Source organism: Scyliorhinus canicula, chromosome 17 (assembly GCF_902713615.1).
Source record: "Scyliorhinus canicula chromosome 17, sScyCan1.1, whole genome shotgun sequence".
NCBI classification, from domain to species: Eukaryota; Metazoa; Chordata; class Chondrichthyes; order Carcharhiniformes; family Scyliorhinidae; genus Scyliorhinus; species Scyliorhinus canicula.
The window spans coordinates 52,762,560-52,787,624 of NC_052162.1; the positions used below are offsets into that span (position 1 = coordinate 52,762,560).

At 50.5% G+C, this 25,065-nt stretch overlaps 1 protein-coding gene across 1 annotated transcript in view; it reads left to right on the plus strand.

Moving 5' to 3' along the window:
* Positions 1–460: 460 nt before the first annotated feature.
* nhsl2 (NHS-like 2) overlaps positions 461–25,065 on the plus strand; it is a 436,567-nt gene continuing 411,962 nt past the window's right edge. Inside the window, exon 1 of the mRNA XM_038774973.1 lies at positions 461–823. Coding sequence (XP_038630901.1) covers positions 544–823 — 280 coding nt within the window. The 5' untranslated portion in view covers positions 461–543. The remainder of the gene's footprint in view (positions 824–25,065) is intronic.

The window sequence follows — 25,065 nt, forward strand, 5'->3', positions numbered from 1 at the left end:
ACTGGACGCTGCGGGAGAGAGGGGGGGGGGGGGGGGGGGGTTGTTTAGATAGGCAGACTGTTGAGATGGATGAAGAGTGCCCGCTCCCGTTGTTTTTGTGGAAACTCCTGCTGCTGCTGTGCCGAGGGGGAGGGACGTGACACCGGGAATTTCACAAGATTGTGCGGAGCCAACTCCAAAGCCTCGCTCGAAAGGAAATGTCACATTCGCCGCCTCATTCCCATTGTACAGCACATTCCACAGCAACATTACAGGCATAATGCTGCACAATGCGGAATGGAGAGGAAAGCTCGCAGCATCTCTGTTACACAGCGAGCCTGTTTGCTGGATTTGAGTTGCTGATGGGGTGGGGACCATCCCACCAGCTGATTCAGCACAGACCCCTCCTCTCCCGGGCAAACAGCGCTCTCTAGAGGCTGCAGCAAGATCTGTCAGAAAGCAAAGAGCGATCCCATTCGCGGCTCCGGCTTGTCTTTTGCCCCGGCGGCCGTTGGTCGCTACTTGTTGATTAGATTTTATTTTTTCTTGAACACATATTTTAAGATGCCTTTTTGCAAGAGGGTGGTGCGCCCTGTGCAAGTTTGCCGCCTGCACGGCGAAGGGAGAAGGCTGTCAGCCTTGGAGAATCTGATCGATGTGTCCAGCCTGACTTTGGGAAGTGTCCTGAGGCAGCTCTCGGATCTGGCGAGAGAGGCGGTGAGTGTGCTGGAGGAGATCGAGCTGGAGATCGGCTGCATCAGCCACCGGGCGCTGCTGCTGGAGGTCAGGATCATCGGTTTGCACAGATACGTGTCAGCCCTGGCTCTGAGACCTGCTGCACCCTGTGAGTACCAAGGAGCAACTTCTGTCCAGTTTCTTCACCGAAAGAGAAGGGTGGGGCAACGTCTCACATGAAAAATCATTTGTCAAACTTTTGTTTTTGTTTTTGCCGAGGTGTGAGCTCCATGTGTGTCAGTGTCATCAGCATTTGTTATTGTGCCCTGGTAGTGGGGCATTTGGATCCGATTTGATATTACCCCGCAGATACTAGAGTGCTTTAGTCTGCCGGCTCTCTGTAAATGATTAATGGGAGCCCAGCACCGAGAAGAGTTGTTGAAGGAATCACAATGACATGCTTGGGAGGCAAGGCATTGATTAGGTTGGATTGATGTGTGAATGAAGTGCCTTGTTGGACTATGCTCGGGAATACATGATTATTGGGTAGCTCTCTTCCTAAATGAATGATCAGCTGGAATCCTTGATAAGAATTGCCATCCATTTGAATTATTCCAGGCGAAGTGCCGAAAGTGAAGTTTCAAAGCTGACAGACCAGCACAGCGCTGTCTCACAGGTAACTGATTCAGGTCGAGCAGGAAGTTGACAGCTTCGATCGCTGGTTGTTCTCCACTGACTGAGAAAGTGACAAATGGCTTCAATGTCCCCTGGATAATGGGAGGGGGGAAACACTCTGGGTACTGCCCAGTGTCTGCAGTTGAAAGCATGCACGCCAGGTGAGTTCAAGACCAAGATCCAAGTTCATACACGAAGGATAACTGCTTAGGAAATGTATTGAGGCGTAACTCATGTCTAAGGAAGCACTTTCGAGTCAGCACCTTAAGGTGTGTAGGAAGGTCAGTTGGAGGGCAGAAATGTGTCTTATCCGTTTCTAAATCACTCATTTCTGGACTGGATGCGAATGAAGTTAATTCCTCTTCATGCAACAACACTATTATTTGATATTTGTCCCTGTATAAAAAATGGTAAAAGGGTACACTGTAGAATATGTAGTTGGTTCATTTCAATTCAGGAAGCCTTGATAAATGAGATTGTACTTTCACCAGGGAACTGCCGATCTGTGATTTTCATGTTTTCAATTTAGTTGGGCTTCTGGGCAGCATTTCCCTCCCCCATATTCTCTTAATCACAAAGACAGCTGTTTTCCACCTCTGTAATATTGCTCGTCCCTGCCCCGGCCCATTTCCTGTTGATATCATCATCCATGCTCTGGATATCTCCAGATTTGACTATTTTTATGCTGTCTTGGCTGGCCTCTAACGCAAGCTCACTCAGAACTCTGCTGTTCATGTCTTACTGAGCTCCAACTCCTGTTGACCCATCACCCCTGTGCTGGCTAACCTACATTGGCTGCTGATTCACTCATGCTTGAGTTTCAAACTTTCATCCTTGTATTCAAAAGTCTTCCTGGCCGTTCCTTTCCGTATCACGGTAACCTCCTCCAGTTCAACAATCAGTGATTTGTCTAAACATTCTACTTTGTGTGTGATTTGTTTAGCTCAATGTGGAATGCCTTCAAGTTCTTTAATGTGACTGTGCACATGTGGTAACTTTAAGGGAACAACTGGTGAGCCTCCTGTGCCATACCCTCATGCTTGCTGCATGGTTGTGAATGCACCTAGCTTATAGTGATCCCTGTCCAGAATTCTTCAAGACCTCTTGTGTTCCTCCAATTCTGGCCTCTTCCACCATTTCATTTACCCCACCATTGGTGACTGTGTCAACCGCCATTCAGGTCCTAAACTCTGCAATTTCCTCCAGAAATCTCTTCACTCTCACATTTCAGACACTTCTTAAAACCTACCAATTTGATCAAGCTTTTTAGTTAAGGTACTTTGGCTTGGAGTCTGACTGTGCTTCTACGAAACACCTTGAGACTTTTGATGATATTGAAGCAACTGGATGAATGTGAGTTATTATAGTTTCTTAAAAGTCATTCATTCCCAGGGAGAATGGATGGAGGGTTTCTGAGTGGCACAGGGCAGGTATTAGGCAGTTGGGGGCTTATTTGTAGATGGGAAGTTTGCGACCCTGGGGGAGCTGGAGGGGAGGTTTGGCCTCCCCCTAGTGAACACCTTCAGATACATGCAGGTAAGGACGTTTGTCAGACGTTTGACAGCAGGTGGCGGAGTTCCCACTGTTGCCGTCAAGAGGGGTCCAGGACAGGGTGCTCTCGGGGGCGTGGGTCGGAGAGGGGAGGATCTCGGTAACCTATCAAGTGATGCAGGAAGGGGAGGAGACCTCGGTGGAAGAGCTGAAAGGTAAGTGGGATGAGGAGTTAGTAGAGGAGATCGACGAGGGGATGTGGGCAGATGCCCTGGGGAGGGTGAATTCCTCCTCCTCCTCTTACGCAAGGCTCAGCTTAATTCAATTTAAGGTGCTGCATAGGGCGCCCATGACTGGGGCAAGGCTGAGCCGGTTCTCACCAGGCGGGTGAGGGTTCCTTTGTCTTTCTTTATTGGGCGTGTATATTTGCTTTCATGTTAATTATTTCTGTTAACTTATTATTTGTGTATGGGGTGGGGTGTTACTGTTCTTATTTCTTTCAGTTCTTGTTGGTAAAAATTTGTGAAAACTTGAATAAAAATTATTTTTAAAAAAGTCATTCATATGGGACTTCCGGTGGTGGCTATGAAGGAATAAGTTGCACATTTGGTGACTCCCTCTCTGGTCGGACTTTTGGACCATTTTACCAATTTTCTACCAGACTTGAATTGTAAAACTGATGACAGAGGCAATTGTGTACTGAATTCCCACATCGGTGCATGGAGAGAAGGACTAGAAGAGCTTGTAAAGGCAGAAGCAGATAGACGGAGAAGGCTTGGGCTGAAGCTGCAGCGGGAGACAGCATGGCGGAGGGCCAGACCTCTGGTTTGTCGACCCAGCGGTCAACGGGGTAGTTGATACAGGTTATGCAGGAAGGCTTTGCTAAGCAGAAACGGGACTGCTTGGACCCAATAAAAGAGTCAATTGAGCGGCTGGAGCTTAGATTGGACGCCCAAGATCGGGCGATCCAGAAAGTAGAGAAGGTGCTGGCTGAGCAGGAGGAACATCAAACTGCGGTGGAGTTGGAAGTGGGGCTGCTGAGAGACCAGCAGAAAAGGCTCCTGGAGAAGGTGGAGGACACAGAGAACAGGTCCCGCCAGCAGAACATGAGAATCGTTGAGCTCCTGGAGGGGTCCGAAGGAGCGGATGCTGGGGCATACATAAAAGGTATGTTTGAGATGCTGCTGGGGGAGGGAACATTCTCCCGATCCTTGGAGGTGGACAGGACTCACAGAGCGCTCGCGAGGAAGCCGCGAATGGGAGATTCCCCGAGTGCAGTGGTGATGAGGTTCCACAGGTACTTGGATAAGGAGCGCGTTCCAGAGTGGGCCAAGCAGACACGGAGCTGTAAGGGGGACACCAGTATCCTGCGGGTTTACCAAGACCTGAGTGTGGAGGTGGCCAGAAGAAGAGCAGGCTTCAACCAGATTAGGTCGATCCTTTTTTCAGAAAAAGGCAAAGTTCGGGCTGTTGTATCCGGCCCATCTCTGGGTCAAGCACGAGGAACAGCACTTATATTTCGGGTGGCCTGAGGACACGCTGGACTTCGCGAAAAGGAAAGGACTGCTGGACGACTGTGAACTTTTGAACTTTGCTGTGACGTTCTTAAGTTTTTTTTGTTTTTCTGTTCTTTTTTTTTAAAAAAAGTTTCTCGTTTTTTGTTTTGTGGAAGTAATTTGTGTTTGTAATGCCTTTTGCATTGATTTGGGACCAGTGGTAGAACTGAGAGGTGTGCTTGTTTAGATCTTGGTGTTTTTCTGTCGGGCAATTGTGTTGGGATTGTTTGATGTTGGAGTATGTTTGCATGAGTGGGAGGGAGGGTGGGAGACTATCTGGCGCCAGGGATGAGGGCCACCAAACTAGCTGGATGGGCTAGTTCAAGGAAGCGCAGTGGGGTGTGTGCATATGTTCGGTTTATTAAAGGGGTTGGGTTACAGAGGGTTGTTACTGGGGGGGAGGGGGGATAAATATTTTGCTGACAAGGGAGGGAATTGGGCTAAGGGACAGAGAGGAGGTGGGGGCGGAGGCTGCCTGAGGGCGGACCAGTGGAGGCACGGAGCATGGGATGGAGGCGGGCCCAAATAAGGGGATAGCTGATCGGCGAATGGGGGGGGGGGGGGCAATGAGTCCCCAACTAGGCTGATCACCTGGAATGTTCGCGGGTTAAATGGGCTGGTCAAGAGGGCGCGTGTGTTCGCGCATTTTAGGCACTGAAGGCGGACGTGGTAATGTTGGAGGGGATGCATCTTAGAGTAACGGACCAGGTTAGACTGAGGAAAGGCTGGGTCAGTCAGGTCTTTCACTCGGGACTGGATTCAAAGACAAGAGGGGTTACGACCCTGATCAATAAGCGGGTGGTGTTTGAAGTGTGTAGAATAGTCTCGGATGTGGGAGGTCGGTACATTATGGTCAGCGGGAAACTGGAGGGGATGCAGGTGGTATTAGTAAATGATTATGTGCCAAATTGGGATGATGTGGAGTTTATAAAGAGGATGTTGGGGAAGATACCGGACCTGGACTCGCACAGGTTGGTCATGGGAGGGGACTTCAACACAGTTATTGACCCTGGCTTGGACCGGTCAAGCTCAAAAAGCTGGCAGGGTGCCAACAATGGCAAAGGAACTAAAAAGGTTCATGGAGAAGATGGGGGGGGGGGGGGGGGGAGGGCAGGTGGATCCATGGAGATTTGGGAAGCCAAGGGTGAAGGAATTCTCCTTCTACTCATACGTGCATAAAGTGTACTTCCGGATTGATTGATTTATTTTGAGCAGGGCCTTACTGGCAGGGGTGGTGGACACGGGGTACTCGGCAATCACAATCTCAGACCATGCTCCGCACTGGGTTGACCTGCAGGTTAGTAAAGACAGTAACCAGAGCCCGCACTGGAGGTTAGATGTGAGACTTTTGGCTGACGAAGGGGTGTGAGAGTGGCTGAGGAAATGTATTCAGAACTACCGGCAGGTCAACAACACGGGGGGAAATTTCAGCAGCGATGGTCTGGGAAGCACTGAAGGCGGTGGTCAGAGGGGAAATGATCTCGATACGGGCCCATAGGCAGAAGGTGGACAGGGCACATACGGACCGACTGGTAAAGGAGATACTGCAGATCAATAGGAGGCCCCGGAGGCAGGGCTTTTAAGGGAACGGCGGAGACTACAGGTGGAGTTCGGCTTGTTAACCACAGGGAGGGCGGTGGAGCAGCTGAGAAAGGCAAGAGCGGGGGGGGGGGGGGGGGGGGGCGATATATGAGCATGGAGAGAAGGCCAGCAGAATGCTTGCACAGCAGCTTAGAAAGTGGGAGGAAGCCAGGGAGATAGGGAAAGTAAATGACGGAGATGGGAACCTGGTTGGGGATTCAGCAGGTGTGAATAAGGCGTTGAGAGATTTCTACAGTAGGCTGTTTCGGTCAGAACCCCCTATGGGGCCTGAGGGGATGAGGTACTTCTTTGGGGGGGGGGGCTGAATTTACCAAAGGTGGACTGGGAGATGGTAGAAGGACCAGGGCCCCCGATTGGGTTGGAAGATATAGTGGAGGGTCTGAAGGCCATGCAGGCAGGTAAAGCCCCGGGGCCGGACGGGTACCCAGTGGAGTTTTATGAAAGGTTCTCTGGGATATTGGGGCCGGTGTTGATGAGGAAGTTCAATGAGGCAAGGGAAAGAGGGGTGCTGCCCCCGACGATGTCTCAGGCCACAATTTCACTGATTCTGAAGCGGGACAAGAACGCGGAGCTGTATGGGTCCTACAGGCCAATATCCCTGTTGAATGTGGATGGCAAATTGCTGGCCAATATGTTGTCCTCCAGGATGGAGGATTGTGTTCTGGACGTTTTTGGGGAGGAGCAGACGGGGTTTGTTAAGGGTAGGCAGTTGGTGGCCAATGTAAGAAGGTTGTTAAATGTGATCATGATGCCCTCGGAAGGTAGGGAGGTGGAGGTAGTGATCGTAATGGATGCAGAAAAGGCTTTTGATCAGGTAGAATGGGATTATCTGTGGGAGGTACTGGGAAGGTTTGGATTTGGGCGGGGCTTTATTGACTGGGTCAGGTTGCTGTATCAGACTCCTGTGGCAAGTGTACGGATGAATAGGACAACATTGGACTATTTTAGACTGCACTGGGGGACGAGACAGGGATGCCCCCTCTCCCCACTGTTGTTCCCGCTAGCTATAGAGCCGCTGGCAATTGCACTGAGAGTCTCAAGGGGCTGGTCCGGGTGGGTGGGGGCGGTGGAGCACAGAGTCTCGCACTATGCAGACGACCAGCTTCTGTATGTATTGGACCCAACAGAGGGGTTGGAAGAAATCATGAGGATTTCAGGGGAATTTGGCCGGTTTTCGGGGTACAAGCTAAACATGGGGAAAAGTGAGATGTTTGTGGTCCAGGCGAAGGGACAGGAGAGGCGATTGGGGGAGCTGCCGTTTAGATTAGTAGGGGGAAGCTTTATGTACCTAGGCATTCAAGTTGCGCAGGAATGGGACCGGCTGCATAAATTAAATCTGGCCCGGCTAGTAGACCAAATGAAGGACGATTTTCAGAGGTGGGTCGTCATTGGCTGAGAGGGTGCAGACGGTGAAGATGATGGTCCTCCCGAGATTCCTGTTTGTATTTCAGTGTCTACCCATCTTTATTCTGCGGTCCTTTTTTAAACGGGTCAACAAAGTGATCACTGGCCTTGTTTGGCGGGCAAGAGCCCGCGAGTAAGGAAGATAATGCTTGAGTGGAGTCGGGAGAGGGTGGGCTGGTGCTGCCCAATTTTAGTAACTATTACTAGGCAGTGAATGTAGCCATGATCAGGAAGTTGGTGGTGGAGGAGGGGTCGGTATGGGAGCGCATGGAGGCGGCTTCATGCAAGGGCACCAGTCTGTGTGCATTAGTAACTACGCCTCTGCCATTCCCGCCTGCACGGTACTCCACCAGCCCCATGGTGGTGGCGGCCCTGAGAGTCTGGGGCAATGGAGGAGACATGTGGGAGCAGAGGGAGCATCGGTCTGGTCCCCAATCTGTAATAATCACCGGTTTGCCCCGGGAAGTATGGATGGTGGGTTCCAGATATGGCGGAGAGCAGGGATTGAGAGGATGGGGGACATGTTTATAGAGGGGAGCTTTCCGAGTATAATGGTGCTGGAGGAGAAGTTTGGGTTGGCATGGGGAAATGAATTCAGGTATCTGCAGGTGCGGGAATTCCTACGTAAACATGTGTCAACCTTCCTGCTCCGACCGCTGAGGGAATTCAGGACAGGATAGTTTCCAGAGGGTGGTTAGGAGAAGGGAGCGTCTCGGACATTTACAAGGAACTTATGGGGTCAGAGGAGATGCAGATTGAGGAGCTGAAGCGCAAGTGGGAGGAGGAGCTGGGAGGAGATATAGTGGATGGTCTATGGGCGGACGCGTTGAGTAGAGTCAACGCATCCGCAACATGCGCCAGGCTCAGCCTGATACAGTTCAAGGTCGTTCACCGGGCTCACATAACAGTGGCCCGGATGAGCAGATTCTTTGGGGTGGAAGACAGATGTGCAAAATGTGCGGGAGGACCAGCGAACCATGTCCACATGTTCTGGACATGTCCGAAGCTTAGGGGTTTCTGGCAGGGGTTTGCAGATGTCACGTCCACGGTGTTAAAAACAAGGGTGGCACCGCGTCCAGAGGTGGCGATTTTCGGGGTGTCGGAAGACCTGGGAATTCAGGAGGAGAAAGAGGCAGACGTTCTGGCCTTTGCTTCCCTGGTAGCCCGGAGACGGATACTATTGGCTTGGAGGGACTCAAAGCCCCTAAAGTCGGAGACCTGGCTATTGGACATGGCTGGCTTTCTCTGTTTGGAGAAAATCAAGTTCGCCTTGAGAGGGTCACTGTTAGAGTTCGCCCAGAGGTGGCAACCGTTCGTTGACTTCTTCGCAGAAAATTAGTCAGCAGAAGGCGAGGTGGGGGGGGGGGGGGGGGCGGGGGTTAGTTTAGATAGAGTAAGGGGTTAATAAAGGTGGAATCTGTAAGGGAGGGAGATGGTTTATAGTTTATAGTTTCATGTACATTGTTTTGTTGTGTTGTTGTTATAATGCCAAAAATACCTCAATAAAATGTTTATTAAAAAAATAAAGTCATTCATATGGGTTCGCTCTTTTGGTTGTATTTCTGCCAAGCTGCCAATCCTCCATCCTCCTCCACACTGTTGATCAATGTGGACCAGTCAAGCAGAGATCTGTTGATTGAGATGAATAATAGGATTGGAAACTTCAGCTATTGAGATACAGCAAGCAGCCACAACAGCTGCCTTGCCAGTTGGAAACAAAATAAACAGATAGTATTGTCTGTGTTCTCAATGTATGCAGTTGATACACACCTGTTTCCCCCTCAAGTGGGACTTGATCAGGGATCCACTGTGCCAGATGTCAGCAGCCTCAACAAGCACACCAGGATTGCTGAGACAGGACAGTGCCACTAATCCTCTCCCCAACAGGCTGGCCTCCAGAGGAAGCAGCCAAACCGAATCATTTCTGTCAAATTGTAAATAGTAGCATGAAAGGAAAGGAAAGAGTGCAGATGTTGCAAATTTGAAACATTGAATTACCTGGAATTACACCGTGGAAATAGTTAATTGGTTTAATCAGTCTATGTTGGTGTATATCAAGGACACGAGCAGCAGTTTGTATCCAAAATATTTTCCTTCTCCCTTATCACTTTATCCCTCTGCCTTCAGTAGATTATCAAATCTATCATTAGATGTTGACATGGGATGCAATCTAACTAAGCGAATGAGAATTGTTGGGAGCTTCCCGATGGCTGACCCGGCGAGATTGCCACCGGTATCCAATGCCAATTAGGGCCTGGACTAATCAGATCGGACTGTCCCACCTGTTAATACACCTGGACCACGCCCAGCAGCTCCCCGCTAACGAGGGGGAGCAATTCTTAAACCAAGGCCGCAGAGCAAACACCAGACAGCATGCAGACCCGCTCCACGATTCAGAGGTGCCAACCTGGCTATACTGTTGGATGCAGTGGAGTCCAGATGGGACACCCTGTTCGCCTGTAGGGTTTGGAGGGTCAGCCACAGGTCAGCCAGTGCTGCTTGGGAGGCAGTGGCAGTGGCCATCAGCTCAGGGAGTGTTGCCAGGAGGACCCCCATCCAGTGCCGTAAGAAGCTCAACGGCGTCCAACGGGCTGCAAGGGTGAGTTGGCATTGGCCCTCTGGCACCGGTCCCGCCTGACACTGCCAGTTGTCCCACCCCCACAACAACATGGCGGTTGGCACCCCCCCACCCCCCCCCCAGGCACAACATCGCACCTGTGCCCCAGCACACCGTGGCACCAACCTGCACACCCCACCCTTGCCCTTGTTTTGTCCCCGCAGGATACGTTAGCCCATAACAGCTGGGAAGGGACCCAAAAGGACGGAGGGTGCCGACATCAAAGCCCTCACCCCTTACAAGGAATGGAAATTGGAGGTTGTGGAGGTGACCGAGGACAGAGCGGTCACTAACGTTGAGCTTTGCCTACGCCGTAGAGGTGACGATCCTCCGGCCTCCACCCAGGTGACTTGTCTCAAGTGAGTTTTGCATGCCAGATATAATGATCCTTCCCTCTCACTGACCACATGTCCATTCTCCTACAGGATCTCCATCTGATGGTGCCAGCCCATTTGCGGTGGCGTCTCTGGTATCTTCCAAGAGAACACCTCGTAGGAGGATGCCACGAGTGAGGCATCACAGCTGACATCCCCATCTTCCACCAGCGCAGAGCCACACACATTGGTGGGCGACATTTGTGGACAGGTTTCTGGGGCACAATCTGGTGAGCACACTCAGTTGCTGATGCACATCAGGTGGGGAGGCAGGAATATCCAGCCAGAGGTCAGCTGGATCCCAGGACCCATATGGATCCCAGTCAGATGCCGAGCCTCTGGACAAGGTTATCCCGGAGATGATGCAGGCACTAGGGTACAGCCATGAGAGAGGGGATGTTAGCAACACTCCAGCTGATTGGAGGAGTCCCAAAGGCTTTCGGTGCAGGAGATGGCGCCAGCAATGTTTGGCACCGAGTCCAACAGTGCTCAGGTGGCGACCGCAGTGGAAAACCTGCAGCACGATGTCAGAACCATGAGTGGTGGTGTCAAAGGCTTTGTTCAGTCAGTGACAGCCATGGCTGCGCACTTCGACAATATGTACCAGTCGCTGGCCGACGTGTCCCTGATGCAAGTGGAACTTGTCCAGTCACTGCGAATCATGGCCCAGTCTCAGGTGGCCACTGCTGAGGCAGTCCAGCGCGTGTCCCAGTCGCTGAGGACCGTGCCCCAGATGCAGGTGGACATTGATGAGGTACTGCGGAATGTAGCCCCGTCGAGGGGCATCGCTGAGGGCGTCGACACAATGCTGCAGACATTACAAGCCGCCAGAGCTGGACCGCCAGATGATGCAGGGGCCTCTGGAGCTCACTCCAACCACCCTTCCATCCCAAGGTGACCGCTAGGGCTCTACATGCACCGGCCAGGAGGAGTGGGTGCCAGAGGCCAACCCGGATCCTCCCTACAGGGAAATGCAGCAGTTTCCAGCTCTCCCAAGTGCCCCTCCTGACAACGGCGTGTCTCGAGGTCAGCGGGCGGAACAGGGTGGCACGGCGAGGCATGTGTCACCAATGAGTGTCCAGGGCCCTCTGCCTTCAAAGCCCCCAGACGACGCCCACCAGGCATCGAAGACTACAGGGCGCAGTAAGCAGCAGGCTGCCACTACTTCTAATGTGCTTCCTGATGGCGGCACATGCACAGCCATGCAGCCCTCTTCCGGGTGCTGGCTGCGAGACGCGGCCTCATCAGAGGGGTGGAACTTGGGGGAGTTAGTGGCCAACGTCGCCATTCCATAGGATGGGTCCGGGTTTATACTCAGCGCTCCCTCCTCCCATTCAGTGCACATAGGGCCCTGGGATTCCCCTCGGGATAGAGAGGCAGCTCGATTGAGCTCTGCATCATCTGGCTCTCCCAGTCCTTGCGGCTCCCCAATGTCTGCACCATCATGTCAGTACCCATGGTGATGATCCTCAGCGACTGGGATATGCTCTGCAGCGCCTCTGCCATGGCCATCTGACAGCAGAACATGTCCCGCAGAACCACATCAAGGGCTGCCTGGTACTGGGTCACGCCCACCATCGAGATGGAGGATCTACCGAGGTCCTTAGCCATGACCGTCACTGACTGTGCATTGGACACCTTTACTCATGCTGCCGATGTCGTGCACCAGGCTCTCCACTGCGGTCACCAGCCTAGCAGTGTTGGCCTTGGTGCCAGGCATTGCTGGCAACATCTCCTGCATTCATAGCCTCTAGGAGTCTTCAAATCGACTATGGACTTGCTGGAGTGCCGCTGATATCTCCCTCTGGATGTCCCGGCTGCTCCCTAACGTCTCCATCAGTTCCGGGTAAACCTGTCCCAGAGGCTCAGCATCTGACTGGGACCCAACTGTTGTCTCACCTGGGCGTACCTGCCTCCACCTGATGTGCATCAGCGACAGTGTGGTGTTCACCAGATAGTGGCCCAGAAGCCGGTCCATTAGCGTTGCCCACCGTAGGTGTGTGTATCTGTGCTGGTAGATGCTGGGGATGATAGCTGTGATGCATCAACTGTGGCATTTCTAGAGCTTTCCTCCAAGGTGGTCTCATGGGAGGCATGGGATGGGCCAGCATCGTCGGCTGGTGAAACAGCAGTGGAATGATCAGTGGGAGGGTTGGGTCAGTCTGTATGGCAACAACAACTCACGTGTGATAGACACCTCGGGTGGGGCCCAGTGAATTCTCACCTCTGCTGCATGAGCCGATCTTCGCTTTAGTGATCCCTCTGCCCTTGGCCAACCCCGTAACCTCACCTCCAGCCCCTGTTCCTTGAAGGTTGTGAGGATTCTTATATACGGCAACTCTCCTCTGGTTTGGGCCTTCTCCGGGACAATTATGGGAGGACTTCTCCTGTGGAGACACAAAGAGGGCATCATTAGCCACACGTGCAATGTGAAGGGAGTTTTGGGGTAGTTGGGGTAAAGAGAGATGGGGTTGGGTGGGTGGTCGAGTTGGGGGGTGGGGGCTTTTGTGGGAGGGCGTCAAATCATTCATCCTGCCCAGTGTAGGTCATTGACCTTCTTGCGGCACTGGAGGCCAGTCCTCGTGGTCACGTTGCCCGAGCTGACGGCCGTTACCACTTTGTCCCAGGTGACACTGGCTGCCCTGTGGCTCACTCTCCAGGACCCTCAGGGAAACAGGACATCCATCCTGGCCTCCACCACATCTGGGAGCCTCCCCGGTCCATGCCTCCGAGCCTTAGGGCCGGTCGTCACGGCACCATGGCTACGAGTTGAGTGGGTTTGGCTGTGCAAGTGTTGTTTAAGTGCTGTTCGACCTTGTTGCTGGGTGGGGGCTAGCGAGCAGGGTCCAGGCTAATCAGCTGGCCCATAAGCCTTGTTAAGTGGACCTATTCACGTTGAATAGTGTTGTCAGCCTCACCGGCCAAGCGCCGGGAAGTTCGCGGCAGTTTCCGCTCACTACCACACGTAGAAATCTTTCCGGAGAATCGCGCCCATAATCATTCTGATAATACTATTGGTATCACCACTGCAACAGGAATTTCACATCAATACTGTTACAAACTCTTTCTTATCACTGGGTCAGGAGTTTATCATATGTTAGAGAGAGTCATGAAATGTTGAGTTTACTCAATTGTCCTTCAAGATAATTCAAGACAGTTGTTTAGTTTTTACTCAGGACTTGCATACTTAGGTATTGATTGCACTCAATCCACTACATGGATTGATATAGTCAGACCATTTTCTCAGGACCCATTGCCAGTAAGCATAATCACAACTTACTCAAGAGCAGTGCACGCCAGGGAGAAATGTGATGATCTCCACACAGCTTCAAGTACAAACCAGCACCTGTTTATTCTAACCTTTATACTTTAAGCAAACTCTGGGAGCGGAAATCTGACCTGCTGGAGATTCTGGGTCCATGTCCACAACTTGGGACTCAAAAAGAGTTGGATCCTGATGCCAAATTCTCCTCCTTTTCATTGCAGTGTGTTAGCCACTCACTAGCAATGTAAAGATTCTATAAGGTCCACTGGAATGAAAACCACTGTAGATTTAGTGAACAGAGTGCCAAGGTTCAGTTACCGCAAACTTGATGTGTTAGCCAATTTCAACAATAGGTGTTTGCTAATAAACTGCAGTTGACTTCAGTGTCAACATCCAGTAAACCTTTCTGAAGTGTGTGTTTGTGTCTCAATAGAAAAGAGAAGCAAGAACTTGTATTTATTTATATTGTTGTTTTTACAACCCCAGGATGTCTCAGAGCACACACTAAAGTGAGAAAAAGCTAGTGGGAGTAAATAGGCCGTTCTACTGCAATTATGCCATTGGGTCAAGTAACAAGAACAATGTAATAGTCATGTAGGACTTTAATCTTCATATAAATGGGACAAATAAAATGGCTGCGATCATCTGGAAGACAAGTTTGTAAAATTCTTTAGCAATACCTTCCTAGAAGGATGCATTTTGGAACAACTAGGGATGAAGCTATTCTTGGTATTTTTGCTGCACGGTAGCACAGTGGTTAGCACTGTTGCTTCACAGCGCCAGGGACCAGGGTTCGATTCCAGGCTTGGGTCAGTGCCTCTGCAGTGTCTGCACGGTCTCCCCATGTCTGCGTGGGTTTCCTCCGGGTGCTCCGGATTCCTCCCACAAGTCCCGAAAGACGTGCTTGTCAGGTGAATTGGACATTCTGAATTCTCCCTCAGTGTAACCGAACAGGTGCCGGAGTGTGGCGACTAGGGGATTTTCATGTAACTTCATTGCAGTATTAATGTAGGCCTACATGTGACACTCAAAGAGTGATATACCTCATAGAATCATAGATTCATAGAATTTACAGTGCAGAAGGAGGCCATTTGGCCTATTAAGTTGGTGCCGGCCCTTGGAAAGAGCACCCTACTTAAGTCTACACCTCCACCATATCCTGTAACCCAGTAACCCCACCTATCCTTTTTTGGACACGAAGGACAATTTAGCATGGCCAATCCACCTAACCTGCACATCTTTGGACTGCGGGAGAAAACTGGAGCACCTGAATCCAAAACAAGAATCTTAAATTTAAATGAGAGGAGAGCCGGCTAAGGTTGATTGGATGAATAGGCTAAAGTTATGTCACTAAATAAACAATGGGAAACGTTTAAACAAATGAATCAAAACATTGACTAAGAATGCGTTTCATTAACAAACAGAAACTCAGAGGGGAACAACCCATCTGTGGTTTGCGGGGGAAGTTACAGCAGAATCATATTTAAAAAAGAGTCTTATAAAAGTTGTGAAGAATAGTAGTAAAGGTGAGAAATGGGAGTGTTTCATAGACTAACAAAGATTGATTGATTGATTGATTGATTTATTGCTGAGTGACCAAAGCTTGATAAAAAGGGAAAAATATAGAATATGAGAGTAAACTTGAGAAAATTATCCAAAGGCACGGCAAAAACATTTGCAAGTATATCAAAATGAGGAGATTAGCTAAAGTTAACTTTGGTCCCTTACAGGCAGAGCCAGGGTAAAATATCATGGGGATTGAAGAAATGGCAAAGATGTTAAACAAATATTTTGTGCCTGTCTTTGCAGTAGAGAAACAAATTACAGAGCAGAAATAAACGGTAACCAAGGGACCAATAAGAGTGAGGAACTCAAAATACTTAATATCAGAGAGAAAAAGTATCAGAGAAACATAAGGGACGAAAAGCTGCCAAATCCCCATGACCTGATGGCCTACATCTTAGGTTTATAAAAGAGGCAGCTGATGCACTGGTTATGGTTTCCAAAATTCCCTAGATTCTAGAATGGGCCCAGTTGATCAGAAGTTAGCAATTGTAACACTGCTATTCAGGAAAGAAGGGAGCGAGAAAATAGGAACTCGCCTGATATCAGTCATTGGCAAAAGGCTGAAATCCATTATTAAGTAAATTGTAACAATGCACGAGGAAAATCATGGTATCATTAGACAGAGTCAACATAGTTTTGCAAAAGGCAAATTGCATTTGAGAATTCTTTTGAGGATGTAACTAGTAAGGCGATAAAGGGGACCAGTCGATGTAGCGTACTTGGATTCAAAAAGGAAAACTGATAAAATGTCACATAGAAAGTTAATGCTAAAGATAACGGGCGCAATCTTTACAAAAGGGAACAAAGACCCCGAGCGAGCTCATTTAGCCACGTATTTCTTGGCACTCGCGGTGCCGAGAACCAGATGGCTATTCAACGCGACTCACGTTGAATAAGGGGACTGAATGGGGAACACAAAGCCGAGGCTGCACATAGCCGCAATTGGTACAGTAGGGAGCTCCGCTCGCCGGAACTCCCCATTGTATATGGGGCTGGTTTAGCTCACAGGGCTAATCGCTGGCTTTTAAAGCAGACCAAGCAGGCCAGCAGCACGGTTCGATTCCCGTACCAGCCTCCCTGGACAGGCGCCGGAATGTGGCGACTAGGGGCTTTTCACAGTAACTTCATTGAAGCCTACTCGTGACAATAAGCGATTTTCATTTCATTTCATTTCATTTTTCATATATCCCGATCTCCAAGGCGCCCAAAAGAATCTCCAACCTCCCCCCTAGCCCGAGCACAATATGGGAGGATTCCCCAGCAACCCCCCCCACACCCCGTCCAATCGTACAGACTCACAAAAGGGCACCTTGGCAGATGACAGGCTGGCATTGCTAGGGTGAAACTGCCAGGGTACCCAGGTGGCACCAGCAGTGCCAGGGCACCACCCTGCTCAAAGGGCATGCAGCTGGGGGCCTCCAATCCCCTTGGAGACCCCCATAAGTGCTGTTCGATTTGGTCCCCATTTGTGGGGATCAGTTTCTTTTTCAAAAAATATACTTTATTCATAAAATCTATAATAAACATGACAGAACATTTTGAATTGTCTTTACTGTACATTTCCATCAAAGTTACACATTCCCTTGACTTTCTTCCATTCAATTGGGATGACATTACACACATATATCCCTCTTTACGTTACAATTCTTTCTTAAATATTTACATTGTCATGTTTCTTTTATACATTGGAGTGTTAATGACCCAGACCGAGGGGTTTTACACTGTTACCCACCCCTCGGTGTACATTTGTTGGAAGACCTTACACAGTGGTCTTTCCCCATTGGGCCTTGGCGGCAGCTGCCCCAAGATTGAGTGCGTCCCAGTACCAAACAGCGCTCACCTGAGGTCTCTGAGACAAAGGGATTGAATCCCAAAACCTCAGGTACCTCGGGAATATGCACATTAGAGTAAGGCTTACTACCTCGCTTTAATATGCAGATTTGCTAAAAGTGACCCCGCCCATTGTGGGCAGGATTCACATTGCAAAGTCTCACGAGATTGCTTTGAATCTCGCGAGGTGGTGTGAGCCGGGTAGAGCCCGGGAACGGGATTGCTTTTCCGGCGCACTGTGGCCGGAGGATCGTGCCCAATGGCTCATGGAGCTATAGAAATATATTAGCATAGATGAAGGATTTGTTAACGACAGAAAGCAGAGTTGTGATGAGTGGGGTATTTTCAAGTTAGTAGACTGTAACCAGTGGAGTGCCTCAAGGATCAGCACTGAGCCTCAACTTTTTGCAATCTACATGAATAACTTAGACAAAGAGTAACGTGAGTAAATAAGTAATGTGGGAGTAACGTGTTCAAGTTTATAGAATCACAGAATGGTTACAGCACAGAAGAAAAAGGCCTTTGGCCCATTGTGTCTTTGTTGGCTCTCTGAAAAGCAATTCAATTGTACTTCTCCCCTGCCTTGTTCCTAGTGCTCTGCACATTCTTCCTTTTCAATTAATAATCCAATTTCCTCTTTACTGTCTTAATTGAACATACCTCCATCACGCTCTCAGGCTGTGGATTCCAGATCCCAACCACTCGTCGCGACAAAAACATTTTTCCTCACATTGAAATTGCTTCTTTCTCCAATCACCTTAAATATGGTTTGATTTTTGACCATACAAAGCTCAGTGGGATTGCAAACTATGGGGAGGATACAAAGATGCTTACAAAAAGGTTAAGTAAGTGGGCAATAAGGTAGTGGATAGAGTATAATGTGGTGAAGTCTGAGATTATTCACTTTGGTCGTAATAAAGAAAAAAATATTTTTTTTAAGGTGTCACACTTTTAAATGTTGATGCCAGAGACACTTGGGTGTACTCGCACAAGGAGCATAGAAATTTAGCATACAGGTACAACAAGCAACACAGAAGGAAAATGACAATGTAAAGGATACAAGTGCTGGAGTACAGGAACATGGACGTCTTGCTGGATTATATCAAGTTTTGGTGATATCACACCTGAAGCACTATGCAATGTTTTTAGTCCCATATCCAAGGGAATATCCAAGGGAATACTAGCCTTGGAGATGGTACAGCAATAGTTCACTAGATTAGTTATTGGTATGACAGGGTTGTACTATGATGAGAGGCTGAGTAAATTGTGCCTATATTTCATGGTGATTAGAAAAATGGGAGGTGAACTCATTGAAAAGACCTGATCAGGTAGACACTGAGAAGTTGTTTCCCTTGACTGGGAAAACTAGAACTTGGGATACAGTCTCAGGATAAGGTGTTGATCATTTAGAACTGAGATGAGGCGGAATTTCTTTACTCAAAGCGTTGTGAACCTTTGGGATTCTGTACCCCAGAGGTTGAATGTATTCAAGGCTGGGATAGACAAATTTTTGATCTCACAGGGAATCATGGGATATGGGGAGTGCGCAGGACAGTGAAATTTAGGCAGAAGGTCAACCGTGACTGTTCTGTAGAGCAGGCTCAAGGGGCTGCATGGTCTCATTTTGCTCATTTTGTTCTCTATACTCTTTCGTGGGATGTGGGTGTCCCTGGCAGGGCCCAGCATTTGTCCCTGGCAGGGCCCTAATTACCCTGGAATTAAGTGACTTTTTAGGCCATTACAGAAGGCAGTTAAGAGTCAACCACATTACTGTGAGTTGGGAGTCACATGTAGGCCAGACCAGATAAAGGTGGCAGATCTCCTTCCCTATAAGGCATTGGTGAACCAATTGGTTTTTTGCGGTAATCAATTACACTTTTCATGATCACCATTGCTGAGACTAGCTTTATATTCCAGATTTATTGACTGATTGACTGAATTTAAATTTCTTATGCTGCCATTCATCCTGATTACTAGACCAGCAAATTACCATTAAGCCACCATCTCCTCCTATGTCTTAGGTTCTTATAACCAAATTATTCTCTGGGTGGAATTCTTCCCAAGTTGTTGCCAGTGGGAAATGAGGTGCAATTCCCGTTGGGTGGTTCGATGCAATCCAAATCACAATCCATCCACACTGAGAAATCTTTTTGGAGGTTGGGGTGATCTGCGCCGTTAGTGGGGTGTGTGGGACCTGAGGATGCCAGCAGGTCTGGCTCCTCAGAGATAGGCATGTATTTTTAAAGGGTGCCCCAATCTCAGGCTAATGCCCCAGCTGCCCCCTCAACCCCTACTTTCACGCCAGATTAAGAGTGTCCAGACGCCAGATGCCCCAGCCACCCGAGAATTATAATTGCCCCTGAGCCCCCCATGTTGAATCAAGTCTGCTCTCCGATTGTGCAGACTGGTAGATATTCATGCCGATGGCACATCACGCCGACGGGTGAGAGAACTACAGGAGCCGGGAGAATCTGGCTCAAAACATATCCTGCATATTTAAATGAAGATTTAGATATGCGAATCTGGTTCATGCCCAGAGAGGGTGTGAACCAAACCATGCCAGTTGATATGGGCCAGAAGCAATGGAAACTATTTGGAGTCTGGTGCAAATCCCACCGGCCTTCTCCCAGAATTCTCCCGACATAGCGGGATTTATGCTGGGTGCAACACGGCCGAGGATTCGCCCCCTATATTCCTCATTGTTATTCTTACACTGCTTTTGCCTCGACATCTCAATTTGCTTTCAACTCCTCCTATCGTCCACTTTCCTATTTTTTTCTACCCTCGGTGTGACTATCCTTGTATCCTATATGTCTCCCATTGTTTATGTTTGACTTTCATATACTCCTTTCATGCTGCAGTTTAAGGCAAGACCGTAGCACAGTGGTTAACACTATGGCTTCACAGCGCCAGGGTCCCAGGTTCGACTCCCGGCTGGGTGACTGTCTGTGCGGAGTCTGCATGTTCTTTCCGTGTCAGTGTGGGTTTTCTCCCACTAGTCCCGAAAGGCGTGCTGTTAGGTATTTGGACATTCTGAATTCTCCCTCTGTGTACCTGAACAGGCGCTGGAATGTGGCGACTAGGGGCTTTTCACAATAACGTAATTGCAATGTAAGCCTACTTGTGACAATAAAGATTATTATTATTGTAGGCCACTGGAACAGGAGAGGCAAGTTGAGAGAAGTATGGAAGATAAAGGGCAGAGATTTTAAAAATAGACAAAAAAAACTGTAGCCTTGTTGAAGATTAAATGTGAGAGACATATGACTTATCAGATGTTTATTTTCTTGTATGCCATCCAGAAGTATGAGACAACTGCTAGCAGAGTCTCTTCATGTATGGAAACAATTTCAGGTCTTGGATGGATTCAGGCTTCAGGGTGAGTTAAGGGCTGTTGAGAGTCAATGAAGAATTATTGTGATTGAATACATAACAGGGTTTTAAGTGAAGAGAAAATCTGGATAAGCTCTGCTGATAACTGTCCCCAAAGTAATCCACATCTTTAATGACCTTTATTAATAATATATATTGACCGCATTATTTCCAGATGCAGATTCTCTCAGTAAACACACATTATAATGTATTTTCTCTCAGTGTGGACACCATCACCCATGGAGTAGATTATCACTGGGAGACCTGTTACTGCAGTAAAAATAGATTGAAGCAGGTCCATTGAATTCTGTTGTTTATATCTATATATATTGCAAATGTAATGGTTGTAATTTTTGAATAAATAGTACAATTTTAAGACTGTAATCTTATTTTGAAGATAATATTATGAACGATAGGTGACACCAATGTCTGGTAATCACTTCATTGTGCCTGTGTTTTTTAATGGCATCCTGGAGGGGTTATTAATTTAATAATCTTTATTGTCACAAGTAGGCTTACATTAGATGTGGATCACTTCAATGAAGTTACTGTGAAACGCCCCTAGTCGCCACATTCCGGCACCTGTTCGGGTACACAGAGAGAGAATTCAAATTATTCAAATTACCAAACAGCAAAGGCGGGATTCTCCCACAATTGGCGAAATGGCCCGATGTCGGCGCTAAGAACGGCGCGAACCAGTCCGGCGTTGGGCCAACCGGAAGTTGCGGAATCCTCCGCATGTCTGGAGGCTAGGCTGGCACCAGAGGGGTTGGCGCCACGCCAACCGGTGGTGAAAGGCGAGCGCGGGTTAGTGCATGCACAGAACCGCCTGCGTGGATCAGCGCATGCACAGAACCGCCTGCGTGGATCAGCGCATGCACAGAAACGCCTGCGTGGATCAGCGCATGCACAGGGCTAGCCATGGCGGAGCCCTACAGAGGCTGGCGCAGAAGGAAGGAGTGTTCCCATGGCACAAGCCCGCCCGCAGATTGATGAGCCCCGATCGTGGACCAGGCCATCGTGGGGGCTCCCCCCGGGGCCGGATCCCCCTATGCCCCCCCCCGAGAACCGCACCAGCCAGACTACCAGCCAGGTCCCGACGTGTGGGACCATGTCTATTTCGCGCCAATGGGACTGGCCAAAAACCGACGGCCGCTCGGCCCATCGGGGTCCGAAGAATTGCCGGGGGGGGGGGGGGGCGACTGGCAATGGCCCCCGACCGGCGCGGCGTGATCTCCGCCCGAAAACCGGCGCCGGAGAATACGGCAGCTGGCGTCAGAATGACGGAGCGGGAATTCACGCTGCCCACTGGGGATTCTCCGACCCGGCGGGGGGGTCGGAGAATCCCACCCGTAGTCTTTCAGGACTTGTGGGGGGAAACCGGAGCATCCGGAGGAAACCCACACAGACATAGAGAGAATGTGCAGGCTCCGCCAGACATGACCCAAGCGGGAAAGGAACCTGGGACCCTGGCGCTGTGAAGCAACAGTGCCAACCTCTGTGCTACTGTGAAATCAAAAATTCTTTTTATGGTTGAATAACTGCCACACAATAAGATTTTTAAAAACTTAGATTTACCCATCTAATTTTGCTTTCACTTAGATTTAACCATCTAAAATCTATTCAAACACATTATCTGTGATTCTATGAATTTATAACTTACTTTTCGGCAGCATTACTTCACAGCTGATGATCATGCAGGTAGGATTTTATCACCATGAAACTTGTATTACTTCACCTGAACTTGTAACAAAGCAGTGGGGAGAATTTAAATTCATCAGGCTGAGGTACGGGCTGTCTTGCAATATATGGTAAAGGAGTTAAGAATATGTGTTGTGAAAGTACAAAACTGTGTAAAATAATGATCTAAAGCCTCCGAAGAGAGGGAACCCCTCTGTCTGCTTCTCTGCAGACTGAAATCTGCCCACTAAATTGCAGATGATCAAAACCTCTAACTTCCGATAGAGGATTGTGCAGAATTCCCTCAGTGCAGGAATCCTCGCAGCCAGCAGCAAGAGAATCAGTGCCGAAACCAGGCCCCCTTTTCCTGGCACTAGCTGTCATAGTCTGGTGAGTGATGAAAGGTCCCCAAGCTTCTCAGTGTGTTAAAGAATGTATGACTGAATGGGTGAGTGTGCAGGTGGGTATGGCATGTGGGTAGGGTGGCAGTTATGCACGTAGCAGCTGGGTAGGATGGTAGGAGTGTGAGGTGGGTAGGGTGGTTGAATGGCAAGGTAGAGTTGGGGATAGTTGGGTCAGTTTTGAATGGGTTGTCATGTTGAGATATGGTCAGGTTGTGGGGGGTTGGGGTCAGGGGGAATCAGGCAGCGAGATCTTCAGGCTGTTCATGGCAGTGGGGTCTGCCGGTCCCTCTGACGGTGCACCCCAGTCCACGGTTTTCCCAACGGCAAGGGGTAAATTCAATGGGAAATCCCATTGACAGCGGCGGGACCAGAAAATCCTGCCACCAGCCAATGGCGGACCACCTCTCACCGCCAAGAAACACGCTGTGGTGAGACCAGAGAATCCCGCCAAGGGGATAGACAGCAGTGTCAATTGGGGAGTCGCCAACAGGGGAAGTTGGAGTCACCTTCCTTCCTCTCTCATACCCTCTGACTCACCACTTTCTTCTCCCTCACTGTGAGTGGGGGCTCAGGAAAGGGGCAGGAAGAGGGTGGGAGTGAGTGAAGGAGTGAAAGGGGCTGTGTAAAAACAAGCGAAGACCTCGAGCAAGGGAGCTCGAGAGTGGGGGAGGGGTCAGGAGAGGGAAATGGCGAGTTTGTGTTGGTCAGGAGAGGGAAGTAGCGATGAGAGGGTCGAGAGAGGGAACCGGAGGTGGGAGCGTGGCAAGTGGGATGGTCGGGAGGAGGAAGTGGCGAGTGGGAGGGTCGGGAGGAGGAAGCGGCGAGTGGGAGGGTCAGGAGGAGGAAGTGGCGAGTGGGAGGGTCGGGAGGAGGAGGTGGTGAGTGGGAGGGTCGGGAGGAGGAAGTGGCGAGTGGGAGGGTCAGGAGGAGTAAGCGGCGAGTGGGAGGGTCAGGAGGAAGAAGCGGCGAGTGGGAGGGTCAGGAGGAGGAAGCAGCGAGTTGGAGGGTCCGGACAGGGAGGAGGTGAGTGGGAGGGTCGGGGCAGGAAGCAGCGAGTAGGTCGGGAGGACGAAGCGGCGAGTGGGAGGGTCAGGAGGAGGAAGCAGCGAGTGGGTCGGGAGGAGGAAGCGGCGAGTGGGAGGGTCAGGAGGAAGAAGCGGCGAGTGGGAGGGTCAGGAGGAGGAAGCAGTGAGTTGGAGGGTCCGGACAGGGAGGAGGTGAGTGGGAGGGTCGGGGGAGGAAGCGGCGAGTAGGAGGGTCAGGAAAGGGAAGCAGTGATACAGGCATCACGAGGAAGCAGTGAGTGGGAGAGGGATGCAGCGAGTTGGAGGCTCAGGAGGAGGAAGCAGCGAGTTAGAGGGTTGGGACAGGGAGGAGGTGAGTGGGAGAGTCGGGAGGAGGAAGCGGGGAGTGGTAGGATTGGGAGAAGGAAGTGGTGAGTGGGAGCGTCGGGAGAGGGAAGTGGTGAGTGGGAGGGACGGGCAGGGGAAGTGGTAAGTGGGAGCATTGGGAAGAGGAAGTTGAGTGGGAGGCTCAAGAGGAGGAAGCAGCGAGTTGGAGGGATGGAGAAGGAAGTGGTGAGTGGGAGCGTTGGGAGAGGGAAGTGGTGAGTGGGAGGGACGGGCAGGGGAAGTGGTAAGTGGGAGCGTCGGGAAGGGGAAGTTGAGTGGGAGGCTCAAGAGGAAGAAGCAGCGAGTTGGAGGGATGTGAGGGGGAAGTGGTGAGAGGGAGGGACGGGAGGGGGAAGTGGTGAGTGGGAGCGTCGGGAAGAGGAAGTGGTGAGTGGGAGGGTCGGGAAGGTGAAGTGGTGAGTGGGAGGGTCGGGAAGGGGAAGTGGTGAGTGGGAGGGTCGGGAAGGGGAAGTGGTGAGTGGGAGGGTCGGGAAGGGGAAGTGGTGAGTGGGAGGGACGGGAGGGGGAAATGGTGAGTGGGAGGGACGGGAGGGGGAAGTGGTGAGTGGGAGGGACGGGAGGGGGAAGTGGTGAGTGGGAGCGTCGGGAAGAGGAAGTGGTGAGTGGGAGGGTCGGGAAGGTGAAGTGGTGAGTGGGAGGGTCGGGAAGGGGAAGTGGTGAGTGGGAGGGTCGGGAAGGGGAAGTGGTGAGTGGGAGGGACGGGAGGGGGAAGTGGTGAGTGGGAGCGTCGGGAAGGAGAAGTTGAGTGGGAGGCTCAAGAGGAGGAAGCAGCGAGTTGGAGGGACGTGAGGGGGAAGTGGTGAGAGGGAGGGACGTGAGGGGGAAGTGGTGAGTGGGAGGGACGGGAGGGGGAAATGGTGAGTGGGAGGGACGGGAGGGGGAAGTGGTGAGTGGGAGCGTCGGGAAGAGGAAGTGGTGAGTGGGAGGGTCGGGAAGGTGAAGTGGTGAGTGGGAGGGACGGGAGGGGGAAATGGTGAGTGGGAGGGACGGGAGGGGGAAGTGGTGAGTGGGAGGGTCGGGAAGGTGAAGTGGTGAGTGGGAGGGTCGGGAAGGGGAAGTGGTGAGTGGGAGGGTCGGGAAGGGGAAGTGGTGAGTGGGAGGGTCGGGAAGGGGAAGTGGTGAGTGGGAGGGACGGGAGGGGGAAGTGGTGAGTGGGAGCGTCG